Source organism: Rhopilema esculentum, chromosome 16, assembly GCF_057945365.1.
Source record: "Rhopilema esculentum isolate cy_ngs chromosome 16, ASM5794536v1, whole genome shotgun sequence".
Classification (NCBI taxonomy): domain Eukaryota; kingdom Metazoa; phylum Cnidaria; class Scyphozoa; order Rhizostomeae; family Rhizostomatidae; genus Rhopilema; species Rhopilema esculentum.
Window position 1 is genome coordinate 991,226 of NC_142830.1, and position 14,757 is coordinate 1,005,982.

General features: G+C 35.5%; 2 protein-coding genes across 2 annotated transcripts in view; both read right to left on the reverse strand.

Annotated features, from left to right (window-relative positions):
- Positions 1–4,072: 4,072 nt before the first annotated feature.
- On the reverse strand, positions 4,073–9,216 carry LOC135682606 (uncharacterized). Its single transcript, XM_089112905.1, has 5 exons — positions 9,127–9,216; positions 5,433–5,531; positions 4,884–5,058; positions 4,545–4,596; positions 4,073–4,235 (listed from the first exon to the last, which is right to left on the reverse strand). Exons 1-5 carry the CDS (start codon positions 9,214–9,216, stop codon positions 4,073–4,075), a joined length of 579 nt encoding a protein of 192 aa, XP_088969031.1.
- The window catches only part of LOC135682104 (integrin alpha-V), a 29,837-nt gene continuing 24,073 nt past the window's right edge, over positions 8,994–14,757 (reverse strand). The window contains exons 26-32 of the mRNA XM_089113096.1: positions 14,299–14,358; positions 14,002–14,076; positions 12,098–12,211; positions 11,879–11,971; positions 11,332–11,460; positions 9,613–10,765; positions 8,994–9,229 (exon numbers count right to left, since the gene is read on the reverse strand). Of these exons, the coding sequence (XP_088969222.1) occupies positions 10,697–10,765; positions 11,332–11,460; positions 11,879–11,971; positions 12,098–12,211; positions 14,002–14,076; positions 14,299–14,358 (540 nt within the window). The 3' untranslated portion in view covers positions 8,994–9,229; positions 9,613–10,696. The remainder of the gene's footprint in view (positions 9,230–9,612; positions 10,766–11,331; positions 11,461–11,878; positions 11,972–12,097; positions 12,212–14,001; positions 14,077–14,298; positions 14,359–14,757) is intronic.

The window sequence follows — 14,757 nt, forward strand, 5'->3', positions numbered from 1 at the left end:
CATTAGTACATAGGGCACTTATGATCTGCTCGAAATCTAAACTGCACGCTGAACTGGAAAAACTCAAAACGATCTTCTTGGACAACGGCTATCCTGAAGACGTCATTTTATCTTATACTAAGGAGAAGATCGCAAGTTTTTCGGCTGTTCAAAAGTTTGGTCCGCAAAAGTGCCCAGTTTATTTGAAACTACCATGGATTGGTAACACTTCCTTGCGATTCGAGAGTCAGATTAGGCAAGCCATAACCAATTGTTTTTTTGCTGTCAATCCTCGGATTGTTTACAGCACTAGGAGAGCCCTTCCATCCATTCAAAAGGATTGCGTTCCTACCAAACAAAAAAGTTCCGTCATTTATGAATTTACGTGCCAGTGTGATTCTGGCTACGTAGGACGCACAACCCAAAGATTCGGGGATAGGATAAAACAGCATGTTCCTTCCAACATACGAAACAAAACTGCCACTCAAAGAGAACAGCCTCCTCGATCTTGTAGGTCTAGAAACACTGTTAAAACAAGTGATTCTGCCATTGGTCAACATCTTTTAGACAACCCAGATTGTGCAAAACTCTATAAAGACGACATGTTTCGGATAATTGGCAGAGCCCGGTCGTCCTTCCATCTAGCAGTTTTGGAGTCAATCTACATAAAAACGAAAAAGCCGCCATTGTGTAGACAAAAGGAGTTCGTTTTCTCTCTTGGACTCCATTGGTAATTTTTCTTTATGCTCGCGGCACTGATTGGTCAACTATACCGGTCTTGTGCTGGCGTTTTTTTGATTGGCCTATTTCGATCCACAACTGGGTATATATTTTTCCATCGTGTTTTTTCGGAACCTATTCTGACGTTTTATGCTCTGAGGAGTGTCAGACGAAAAAGCTTTTAGTATGTTGTAAAATGTTTGCTTTTTTCAAAGCCATTTTCAAATTCTGTACCGCAAAAAAATTGTTCAAATCCAAATACGTATTCCATAAATCCATACTTCATGTCGACAAGAACTTTCACAAGCATCTTGCCACATTTATAAAGCGTCGAGAACCTAAATATACAAAATATCAAACTTAACCTAATCGCTCTCAACCGAATTCCATTTCCAACTTCAACTCCAACGAACTCAAAAACTAACTCTATCTGTAACACGCCCAAAATATAACTAAACAAGAACTTATTGTAAAGCTACATAGCTACGTAAATTTACATAATAATAGTGAATACAAAATATATTAGTCCCAAGATTAATTACATAAACTGAATAATGATACTAAAAATCCCAAAAGAAATAGTTAATGAATCTAAAGGTGCAATTAGAAAACAAAAGGAATTATAAACAATCGAATGTGCGAACGGTGATAAAATTACTAAGGTTACAGGATGCAAAACAAACGAAATCCAAACTAGCACTATTACAAGATCATTCTAAGAAAACTCTAAAAACATGAAACTTCATTAATTTTCTTCCAATCGTTTAAGAGCCTTTATTTTGTATGCATAGTTCTGTTACTTTTAATTAATTCAATTGGAACACGGAATTCATTGCTTTATGAGGCCCACTAGACCTCAAGCCCCTTGAGCATTTCCACCCTTGCACCCCTTTCGCCGGCCCTGTCTACGCCTAAAACCTAATGTTTGAAAATGTTGGCGTCGTTATTTTTTCTCTCGGATGAAAATAACCCCCGCCCAGCATCTATAGTAAAAATAGATTAAAGCAAGTGTACTAAACGTTTCTACAGGTTTACTATTCGTTTTTGCATGGGCTGAGGCGAGACGCATTGTTTCAACGGATGCTTTCTCGATGTTATTCGATTGTGTTTTGATTCTTGGAAGTTGTTCAGCCTTTGGATAGCATGATTGACATTTTCTCTTTTGAGTTTTATGCATCAAGGTATTTCATAGTCGTGAATATACACAATTTTTATTTGGTTTTGCATTGGTCATATAATCACGTGTGCGTTGTGTGTCCCACAGCTAGGCCCTGCATGTCCGCCATTACACTGTAGTGGCTGGTTTAAACAATCAAAATAACATAGATTTAAACAAAAAAAATAACGCACAACGAAAAGGAAAGGAAAGAACAAACAACATTCCAATCGCTGACGGATTCGCTGAAGATTTCGCCCAAGTGGAAACTCGCCGTAGCACTTGAAACGCGTACGCGTTTCAGCCCATCCATAAACGCATATGAAATCGGTATTAAAAATGCTATTGCAGAGGGGCGCAACTTCTGAACGCTCTTTTATCAACATTTTACTGACGACGTCACTTTTAAATAAGTGAACGCCCGCACCTTGTACCGCTGATTTTGAATATGCAAATAATATTCTCCTTCCGAGGCCATTTTTTCCGACCATGTAATTTTCAAAAAATACTTGAAAACGGTAAGAAAACTATTGAAATTGTAACACCAGCTTGCCAAACAGGATTAGATATCATATCACCGTTTAAGATACTGCCATCCCCTGTCTAGTGTACCTATCTGTCTGCACCAATTCTTAGTTCACTACTGTTTCTTCAACATTCCAATCTGTTATCAATGTGTTGAAAATCATTACTTTCTCGTCTTTTCATGTAAATTTCTAACGTTTCTTTAAACCCTCACTTTAAAACCTAAAAGCCATGAAACCTAAAAAATCATTTTTTGCCTGTGTACCTTAAAATTACAGTTAAAAAACTTTCACTTTCAACATTTTTTACTGCTGAAAGTCTTTTTCTGTTGAGCAACTCTTCTGCTGCGTGTTGAGGATAATAACACACTTCATATTAGAAATTCATACCTTGATAATCATTGTGCAAGGTAACGCGTCGTTGATAAAAGATTTAGTGAAATTGAGATTCAAATAACAAATGCAACAAGCCTTGTAGGTTCTACAAGTTTAAACCTGTGGCTAGTAGTTAAGAAAAGCTAAAAAGCCGGCTTTTAGAGTCCAAAAAAGGACGTTCAAAGTCAAACGTCAGAAAGCCACGGCAAATGTCACGGGAAAAAAATGTTCCAGCTACCACACACGAGTTTTGCCAGAGTAAGAGCAAATTTTTCTGGAAAATATATATCGAAACAAAAATCAAAGGAAATTTATTTATCGATAATTTCTTCATCCAAGTGTTTGCTTAAAAACGAATTTAAAACAACTCTAGATTCAATTTTTCTTGTATCAAGTGGCAGTTAAAAAATATTATTGCATTCACTATCCCCCCTCCAGGAATAGAGACACAAATTTGCCCAGTTTAGTTTCCATGTATGATAGCTGCAATATCTTATATCTATTTTTTCTATTGTCAATATGGTTAAAAGCGATTTTGACGTGCTTCCTCACGTTTCAGTATACCCGCTCTACAAGAAAATGTGCAATCCTGTGCAATAGTACTTCTATTCTCTTGGTTGAGCTAGGGATATTTATTGGCACGAAATAGTCTCACTTTGCCAGGTAAAGCCTTATTACAACAGTGCTGTTCTCTTTTTGGCACCCTCATCTTGTTTCCAAATATAAGCTTTCTTCGGTATAACCTTAACTGTTTCAGTATAATCTTTATCTAACACCATGAAAACTTTTTATACCTTCGGGAATTTTCTATGGTATTTGACGATTTGACGTTTTTGGATAGGGCTAATGCATCGGCTTAAAGTAGGGAAAAGGTACTTTTCTTCTTCATTCAAATCTCGACATCATCTACGTTTAGGGTGTTTGTGTAAAATCATTAGTACGCTCTTCCTGTTAGAGGTTTATGGTACGCTCTCGATGTTTTCTTTCGTTGCTATTGGAACGTAGCGTCACGAGTTACGTAGCTACTGATGTCTATCTAAGGGAGTATTTTTGCCTTACAAGTTGCATTTTAATTTCTGTCGCGAGTAAGAAAATGCCTTTTTGTTTGATTCTGCAAAAAATGTTATTGTTATTGACAAATTATCAACTTCACATTGAAAATCATAGTCAAATTATAAACTGCAATCTGTTTATCTTCTGCATCTGTGTTATACATAGAATTGAGTAGTCGAGTGCATACTCATCAAAGAAGATTTTAAACGTAAAAGTGAAAATAGTGTTTTAGAATTTATTTAATGATTAAATGTAATGATAAATTTTATTTGATATCTGATTGTACTGAAGCAAGTGTCTGGGTGAGCATTCGAAGCCTGTCTTTTAATGCCTCTTTCTGCAAGTTCAACTGCTGTTCTAAGGATTGTGCATCCTTTATTATTTCATCTAGCCTTGTTGGATAAAGGTTTTCGACATTTTCACAGTCTCTAAAAGAACAGATACATTGATATGTTTTTAGTCTTAAAGAGCATCTGTGGGGTTAGCAGTTGGCTAATACCATAAAAATGTTTACAGTGGAATTGCATTGCTACGTGACTTTTCATTTCTGCTTCATGGAGTTTAACTGCCGTGAAAATTCATCCCCGATTAAGCGTTACGTCTTAAAAGCATAATTGTATTGCATTAGCCAAACTGAATGAGTTGCCAATAGACTCAATGTCTTTTTAAAAGCCTATATAAAAAGACAAGCCTATGGTTGAGATAATTGAAATGACAACAAATAGTAAATAAATTACTTGAACGTTTCTCCCCATTTTTCGAAAGATAATTTGATCTCAGGAAGTGACTCTAGAATATAAAAAATCTATGACATAACAAAAGTTTATTTCAAAAAGCGAAAAATTTAAAGACATGATGCCCCTGATAAGATAGTGCTTTTTGAATTGATGTTATCAAGCAATAACCAGGTATAAAATAATTTGAACAAAAAGTTGGGAATGAAAAGTGTGCAGCAAACGTGTCTATTTTTAATATATTTGAAAAGATATTGCTCCCTTTTAGATGATATTGAAATATAAAACATATTGAGAATGTTACATCTGACTTGTGCTTTTCGAATTTTCATGAAGCCTGACCTTGGAGAACTTGATTCAGCGACTGGCACTCGTCATCAGCATATGAGTAACAAACGTCTAAAAAAAGCAAAATATATGAAACAACATTATAAATTTCAGTATTTCCTTGACTTGTTATTCGCAGGCATTTACTTTGTATGCATCTGGAAAGAAAAACAGTTGATGTAAAGTAGTGCTAGTTATTCATAGAGTAAAGTTCTCATCATTTATTAACTCATTTTTATTCAGTTTGATCTACGGTCTCGAGAAGTGCTAGAAGCCGCGTAGAGGCCTACCCGCCCTTGTTTATGCCTGAAGGTATTCAGTTGTAGAAATAAACTAATGTAAAGGAACAGTGAGCTATCAGCTCAACCACCGGCATTTTGTTATACCTTTGCATTGGAAGCCTAATTACCAGGTTTCTTCGTAAGCTTTTGCTTTTTTTTCGAGATACGTAATTTCGTCAGTTGTCAATAATAGCTCATAAAACAACGTGTGTACCAAACAAGGTCCCAAGTTTGAATATTATTCTGATAAAAGGGGTTTTGAAAGGTGAGTATTTTCGTTCACTAACATTAGCAGCTGTGCTATTCCTGGTATCAAATTACCTCTGTGAATTCCCTTGTCATTTGAATTTCGTATCTCAGCTTCCTCTTGATAGGCACTTCTCTGTGTAATTGAGATATGAAATTAAAAATGATGAATTAGGAATCTTCGATAATGACGATTGGTTCAGTGGAAATGCAGCGATAATTAACTTCCAGTGGATCAGCTTTAATATTTGTTGTTGGTGTTGAGCGTGGACATGTTTTCATGTTTTCAATGAAACATTAATGATTTTCCACTGTGTTATGGACAGTTTTGTTTAGTTTTTGCTAGCATTATGCTCATTAGCAAGTATAAACTGGTTGTGCTTTGCACAAAGAGAGAATGACTGTTTGAGACTGTGTCAGAGTAGACAGATAAGATGATCATTAAAGGGCCTCTCCAGCCAAAATTTGCAATTGCATTTTATTGGCTAATCTAAAGGAGTTGAACCTGCTGATCACGAATTCATTATTTGTTCATCAATATTTTTTACAGTTTGTGAGATATAAGCTCTTGCATTTCGATAATTGAATTGAATTAACCGACAAAATTTTTCGGTTTGGTGACACTGTGACGCAATTTTGACGTCACAGTGTATTTCGTTAGTTTCGCCTCAAACCGAGTCGAGCGACGGCGATTCGCAAATTGAACACTGCAAGTGATGGTACTCTCAGTTCTGTTCCACCGGCTTTTAGTTTGAGCATTTCAGATATAAATTCTGAAGCCTTTAGTTGTTCATCGTTTCTGGAGAACAACTGAAGCGTCAATTTCGATTAATTATACGCGAGGGAAGAGCTGGAACAGGAAGCCTTAGCTTTGTGGGCCTACACAGGTGATCAAAACAAAGTCGTGACACAGCATGGACACATTCCGACCCGCAAACTTAGAATGATTGTGAACATTTAGTATGTTTCGATCCTAAAAAGCTCCTGTTGTAGATTTAGATACAGTTATCAACGCGTGACCATGACTCCTTCACGATTCGGTGGAAGATATACGAAAATCATGGCGAACGAGAGCCGCACACTGTGACGTCAGAATGTCACAAAACTGATTCGGCTTTTGTCGTTTTTTTCTCGGAAAGGTGCAACTTTAAAGCCTTATAACTTCTAAACTAATTGGAATTTTGCAAAAACAACGAATTTGCCATAATACACGCACCAGATGCTAACTTTTTAGTCAATAAAAAAATTTTTTCTTTTTGGCTGGAGAGGCCCTTTAAGCATCAGCAGGGCTTTTGAAAGGGACATCGATTTTATTCCAAAACACGTGATTTCTAGATAGATTCTAGAAAATGGCTATGGAGTAGGTACTTTGTTCATAGCATAATGTTCTTAGATTACCTCAAGACATTCAGCACAGCGCCTTGCACAAGTTACTAAAATTGTCTTCATTCGGTTAAAGATTAAGAATCAGAGTTCCCTGATGCTATATGTGGTGTATCCCAAGGGCCAGTGCTACTATATTTTACTGTTTAAAATTACTGTTTATTTCATATAATACAACATGCTACTGTATGTATCGTTAAACAAACATGAAAATACTTGCAGACTATACCAAATTGAACACAGAAGTTAAATACTGAGCACACAGGAGTGCTGTTTGCTGTCCATGAAAGACATGATTAATTCATAGAGCCTAATTTCGGGGAGTACAAAGTAATGGATGCAAGCTAAGACAGTATTGTTTATGTATGCACATTAGAGGATCATGAAAGTAGAAGATAAGAGTTTGGGACAGTGAATAAAAAGGTCTTGGGAATGACTGGAAAATCCATAGGGAGCATTGGCTCAGATTAGGAAAAATTCATCTCTCTTAACAACATTTGCAGGACATACACTCCCCTCACAAAAGTATTGCACCACCTCGAAGGAGGGAAAATGGCGCAACAATTATCGAAAGCTATTGTTGTGCGAATTGATTGTGTTTAAGTGGCGAATGGGAGTGTGTCGGAAGTGAAACAACCACCAATCAAAACTTAAATCTTTTTAGAAAACTTTTTTCAAAATAACAGTTTCAAAACGTCTTTTAACAGTTTCAAATTTTAATATTTGACGGGAGCTATGAACTTTGAAACCGCTTTATGCCTCCTTGAATTGGTTGCATATAATTGGGCAACGTATTATTGTGGAATTTCATTCCAAACCTGAAGAATTCTTTTAATTAACGATTCTTTGGTTCTTCAAGAACCTTTAAAATCATGGTTCGGATTGTTTTTCATACGAAGCCAAACATTTTCAACGATGTACAAATCTGGACTTGAACGACGCCAAGGAAAAACTTGAATTTATCTTGTTCGGAAATAAATCGTTGTAAAAATGGTTTCCTTTTATGCAGGTGAATTTCTATTTTATATTTGTGTAAGACCCACATTATTTTTTGTTTGGAAGAATTTTGAGCTGCAAAACATTGCTCAGCGTAAAGTTGCATGTCTTTTACTGTCCCTTGGTGTAAAAATGGTGACGTAAAACAGACAAAATCGCTACCCCTCTAACGTCAATTTTTTTATTAACCCACTTCTCGGTTTATTACTACTGAAGCACTCTTGAGAAACCTTTCTTGATTTATTGAAGCTGTTGTGTAGCTGCATCTAACATGGTCAACAATTTTTAAAAAACTAAAGACCACTTCCCTGTGAAAAATTTATATGGACTCGCATCTCATTTGACAAATTTTCTCCCTCAGGCGTGGTCTACATTTTTTCAAACAATAATGTTTTTGCGTAAAATTTACATTTCTAACTAGGTTTTCTATGGCGTCAGCAAAATTTGCAAACTTTTCCCGCCGAAATTTGATACAAAATATGCCAATTCCACCCAATTCATGCATTCAAATGTTTTGTATTGTCAAAATATTAACAAAAAGTGCCGCCATTTTGAACAAGGTGGTGCAATACTTTTGTGAGGGGAGTGTATGTGCGACCGCACACGGAGCCTTGCTTACAGGCATGGAACCAACACTTGCTAAAAGATATCAAATTTCTTGAAAAAATTTGGGCAAGATGACAAATCTTGTCCCTGGACTAAAAATGAACTTATCATAAGAGCAGTGCCTTTGACGGGACATTGATACGAACTAGAACAAACAGTTTTTAGCTTAATAGACTACTTCAGCAGTCCATAAGAATTTCTTCACGTAAATAGCTTGATCTTTTTCAAAATTATGTTTATAAAATACTAAAGGAACTGCTTTGGAAAAAATCAAGGGCTTTATGCGCCTGTAAGGAAATTATACCAGGTTACAGGTTTTTATAAGAACACTTGGCTCCAGTTTCAGCCTGGCGTTTTTTTCGCATTATTTCAACCTTGTGTGTTTCCCTTTTTTATTTTTGTAATGGAATTTCCAGTGTCCGGACTTAACCTGTGCTTTATAAAGTAATCGATGCTATTGCTTATGGCTCTGTTTTTCTGTTGTTATTTGCTGGTATTTTATATTTTGAATTAGTTGAATTTAAGCCTGCCTTGTTTCTTATGTTGTTCTGTTCCTATTTTGTGGGTAAATCTCAGCCCCATAATTCTTATGAGGGTTGTTCTCATAAAAATAAAGCGTGTAAAATGAATTGTGTTCGTGTCAGTTTGCTAGATGTTATATTAAGATACCATATACAAAATATAATAATTGACAAAGATTAAAAATTGCTTGGCTACAAAGATCATAAACAAGCGAGATATTATACCTGATTCAGTGCAGTATCCTCTCTTTCTGGTGACATTTTTTGTGAAGGAGGAAGCATTTCAAAGCCCTTTTCCTGATTTTCTGCTGACATTGTCACATCTAACCTGAAACATTTCACTGTTCAAGAGCTGGCTTTCAAATCTTTCTTATAATTGCAAAAATATACAACCAATAACCAAACTCAAATAAAACAGCTAAAGTTTCATTCTCTATCGAGTAGCATTGGCGATTGAATAAATCTTTTTTGTAAGAAGGAAGGAACGCAGGATATACTGTCCGCCTGATTCTTCGAATGGGTAAAAAGACGAACATAAAGGTAATATAGTCAAGAACAAAGCAAGACGACGACGAGAATCCTAATCATATAATTTTGAAATGAATTAAATTTGGTAATTACAAATATTTTGTCCTTGCATAAAGGGCTTCATTAGAGTAAATCTTAGTCGTTAAAATAATAGAAAGTAAATCGTGAATGTCAAAGACTCACTCTGTCATCATTGAGTTTAAGCTGTAAAAAACCTTGTGATTCCGCCAATCTTTTATTAATTTCAAATTTCTCAGCTCATAAATAAAAATGATCACGTCATCGACAATTTTCGCGCCAATCCGTTTTAAGCTCCTTACCAGTAACAAACCTGAATTGACTTTTCTTTATCAATGAAGCAAGCCTAAGTGTCTTACTGACTTCAAACTTACCAACAGCCTCTAATTCTTTAAATTTTGAACTCTGATAGTCTTAAAAATTTTGTTCCTTTTAAAATTTGCCCATTAATCTAAATGAACCGAACAGAAGGGAATCTCATGTTGATTAGTTAAATTATTGAGAGAGTTCCTCCTTGAGAAACTCAGCCAGCCATACAGTTTTTATCATTTTGTTATGTTATTATTCTTTATTCACATATATCTTTAATTTTTGTAAGCATAGTTAGATCAAGTTTATCAATGGAGCTAAAATTTTATGTTGTGTTGAATTTTAAAATAAATTAATTAACTGAACTAAACTGGGGCAACACCGACACGTTGTTTTTTAGAGAGGTGAACAAAATTAGGGTGCTGCATAATGTAGTTCTTGTATCTTTTTCAACATAAAACAATTTATGTTAAATATAACATAAGATTCTAAGTATTTATCACAAGATAAAGAATGTACAGAAAAAACTGGCACAAAAGACATTTATTTAAGAATAAAATTACAGTTAATAAAAGCTAACTATCCCAAAACTTCTTTTAACAAGAGATCTGTTAAAAAATTCTTCATATACATTAGCAGCTGAAAACTAATAAAAAATCGAGCCCCAAATGTAGAGTTGTAGTTGAATGTTTTATAAAAGTTCTTCAATGAAATTATGCTGCTGACGCTAGTCAATAGCGACACAATCGAGGGGGGCGGAGGGACTGAGGGACGTGTATCCCACCTCCAATTGAGCAAAATTCCAACAGTTCTTTTGAAAAAAACAAAGCTTCTCGGACAAATGCATTTGATAATGATCTGGCTTTGCAGAGATTTCGATCTTGCAAGTCGAGAGGACAGATTCATTCAACATCCACCATATATCTGCAATTGTATACTCTTAGTCATCTGGAAAATCCGCCACTGAGCTGAAGGAGTAATCCTTTTTCTTACGATTGAAAAATCCACTCTAAGATTAAAAAGAAATTTCAGTAAAAGTCTTCACGGAAAGCAACTAAATCTTGTGTATCATCTAGATTAGCAAAGCCATCAGTTCAAAAACTTTGAAAAAACTTGATATCGCTAATGCTTGTTATAAAAAAGATAATGCTGTTCAGATGCTATAAGAAATAGATGTTTAAAGATGGCATAAAACAGCGTAAACCTAACAAACTGAACTACTTCTCGTTCGACACTCTTCAGTGTATAAGCATCAAATAGCGACCGAAAGTAAGCAGAAAATTTAAATGCAGGCGTGGATCCACAAAGGATAGTGACAGAAAGATGACCGATGTGGATCCACACCTGAATGTTGTCATTTTGTTATGATGAAAGGGCGAGAGGGTGCTAAAGAAGATTTTGTAGTTTTCAATAGTTGTGCAATATTTTTGCAATGGGTCTACAAGGATATCATTTTCATGACAAAATTTTCATGACCACACCATCCTCATAACCTACTGCTGAGGCTGGCATCGATTTTATTTCCATTTATTCATACCGGAAGATTATTCCAGTGAGACCTTTGCGAAGGCATACCTTGTAAAGTACAAAAACAACTCCAGCTACTAGAACCAAACCAGCAATTATAGAAATCAGTATAATCCACCACGGAATTGTTCCCTTGACATCAACAGATCTTCCTGGAGACAGGACTGTTAAAAGTGGCTGGAGGGTAAAAATGGCTGCTTATAAATATAACGATAAATTTACATCATTGAAAAGATTGTTTTGAAAATTGTTAACGGTCAATTATATAAATATAAGAAAAACACTCGCATTTTCAAAATAGGAAAAATTGTTTGAATTCAACTATTCATTGAAAATGATTCACTTAGTTTCATCTGTAGGTAGGAAAAATATGTGAAATTAAATATTTGGGAAAATTTAGGAATATGCTCAAGTGCCTAAAAGGCCGTTCTGACAGGGCTTAGTGGCTTAGTCTTAGTTTGTCTTTAATAAACAAATTTGGATGTAGTGATTTTGCCGTCAAACATTTCATAATGATTTACAAAAGTCTTTTCAATATTTTTACCCTAGTGTCTTTTATTCAAATTATTCAGTCAAATTATTCAACTAAACAAACCTCGCTACCGTCTGGAAAGTTCAAACGAGGCTGCCTTATCGACTCCGAAACAACAACTGCTCGAACCACAACATAAGTATCTCTTTTTAATTTCTGCAAGAGAACGACATCTGTAAATGCATGCTGCACAGTCATAATCTCGGGGTAGTTTAATACGATAGTATTATTGTGTAGTAGAAGCTTGAATACGGAAAAATATCCACAAGTGGTGTAATATACCTTTGCGAATGTTGATTCAACAAGACTTGAGTTTATTTTGATAGTTACGCTCTCTCCACGCGCCATTCTCCCTAAATCGCACTTGAAAACCTGACACTGGCCTGTGACACAATCCTGGAAAGAATATTTTTCAGTTGAATGTCACAGTACTAAACAAGATGGAACTTCGCTATTTTAGTGAAAACAAATATCAACTGTTCACAATGAAGTATTTAATATTTTTAAAAAAACACTAGAATTGGGTGGCTAAGAAATTTACAATCCAATACTGTTCAATAATTCCAGGAGGCTTTAGGTAATAAAATGTCTGAACTTGGACACTTTCTTCATTCAAGTGAATTCCCTTGCTCGATGTTTTTGGTCACATTGTCATAAAATCTCCCATTCAAGAACAAACAATATGAAAATTGTATCCAGAATGAAGGCATGGTTTTGTTGTGGAGAGGAGAGGGCGAAAACTTTCAAATCAGTGAGGCAACCCTCCATCCTGGAATCAGAAGTCGTACATATGTGCTCAGTAAAGTCGTACAATGAAGATTAGCATAATTTTCAAAACGAGGCCATGTGATGACTTGTCTTTATCAAATTTTGATAAAATGATTCCGTTATATAATCAATATCTTATACCTATAAGACAACCGAGAGAAATTGTGACAACGTTAAGATGCGAAAGGAGAACAATTCTCGTCAATCACAACCCACTGATCAGTGATCACAACCACGTAAAAATTCGTTATTCGCTGTTAAATTTGTTCCCGCATAATTTTTTGCCGCAATAAAAAGGTTTTTATCGAACAGGGTAACCAGAAACAAACTTTAAAGAGAAACAAAAAACTAGCCCCCAATAACAGGAGATAACCAAACAGAGTGCTTTGGATTGGAAGCCTGTTAGGTAGAATGTACTGGACCGGTGCACATTGTACCCGAAAGTCGTTATCAGGGGATCCGAGACTCGACTGGTGAAATAAAAGATCTGAGATCAATTTGATATCCAGTGTCTTAAGCCTGAAATACACGATCAGTTTTTATCAGTTTTTAACTGACAGTTTTCAGTTTTCAGTCAAAAACTGATCGTGTATTTAGCAAAAACTGATAAAACTGATGTATTAATGACCTTCAGTTGTTGACTGAAAAAGTTGAACACGTCCAACTTCGTCAGTTTTTAACTGATGGGATTTCTATTCATTGATGTAGACTCCATTGTTTAAAGCTGGTACCCCTATACTCCCCTTGTGCAAGGTGCCAATTTTTTTAGAGCAGCGTGGATAAGTGCGATTCAAAGATGGTGAAGAAAGTTGTCAATACAGATGAATTCATAGAAGCGTGGAGGGAAGCTCCAACATCTCGTCAAAATTTTCAAGCGTCATTCTCAAAAATTTTCTATATTCTGCTTCATCCTCCGATCTTAACTCTTGTCAACCATGGCTTTACCCAAACAGACCTTGTTTTCTTTTTTCGATATTTTCGCCTTTTTTGAAGACCAGAGCCGCAGGCAGATATACTGCAGTTGCTTCTTGATCAAGCTCCATTGTAAAAAAGAGCCGATCTAATCAAAGCGTGAACTCATTCTAAAACTGAAGAAAGCTGATCGTGTATGGAGGACATCGATTTTTGTGAAACTGAAGACTGTCAGTCAAAAAAATTGATTAAAACTGATCGTGTATGAAGGACATCAGTTTTTGAAAAACTGAAAACTGTCATTCAAAAAACTGATAAAAACTGATCGTGTATTTCAGGCTTTATCTGTAGATCGCAATGCGCAATAGAAGACATATTACCAGAGCCAAAAAACACTCATCTTTCTTCCGAAGGTTTACAGTTCTCCAAAGAAAACAATCAAACTTGGAGATAGGGGTGGAATATATTTTCAAGAAACTTCCTCAAATGAATAGAGCGTGCTTTACCACTTTGTCTTTAATTGAACGGCGTCTCCTTCTGTTCACGGTTTGCTTTCTGTCATTGCCAGTTGGCAGATTCAGCTGCAGGAATAAAATTGAGGCAGTCAATGATTATAACACTAATGAAGATTATTGTGTCCTGCTACATACACCACATGACGAAATTCGCTATCATGCTACATGAAACATGCCATATCTACGTACGTTGATCTTGAGGGATGTTTGCTAATTTCGATGTAACATATAGCAAACTTTGATATTCATAAGATGTTTCAAAAATAAATTGTTTGGTTTGCACTGTACCTGAAGTCCAAGAGGATTGTAAGATGAATCATTGACGTAACAGTTAACAGGTCCTTCAGCCTAAAATTGCAAAGGGATGATAATTCAAAACATAAAGCATGATTCAGTGGGTTGATTCTGGTGTTGATTGGATATTTGAGCAGTAGGTGATTTGGTAACTGAAAAGAAATGATAATTAAAGAAAAAAGTCTTACATGAAAGAAAACTAGAAATAAGAGAACTTTTAATAGGGCAAGATCGCAATAGTCTCAAACTGCCCAAAAAGAATTATATTTTATAGCAGAACATAATTTCTTTCAGATCATTGACAAAAGGAAGAACCATATTGAAGGGCTTAAATTTAAACATCTATGAACATAAACTTTTAAGCAGAGATGAACTGAACAGCAAATATGTTATTTCTCAATTTTGGTGTAGATGAAGCATTTTTGCTTTATTGTTATTTCTAGAGTTGAAGAC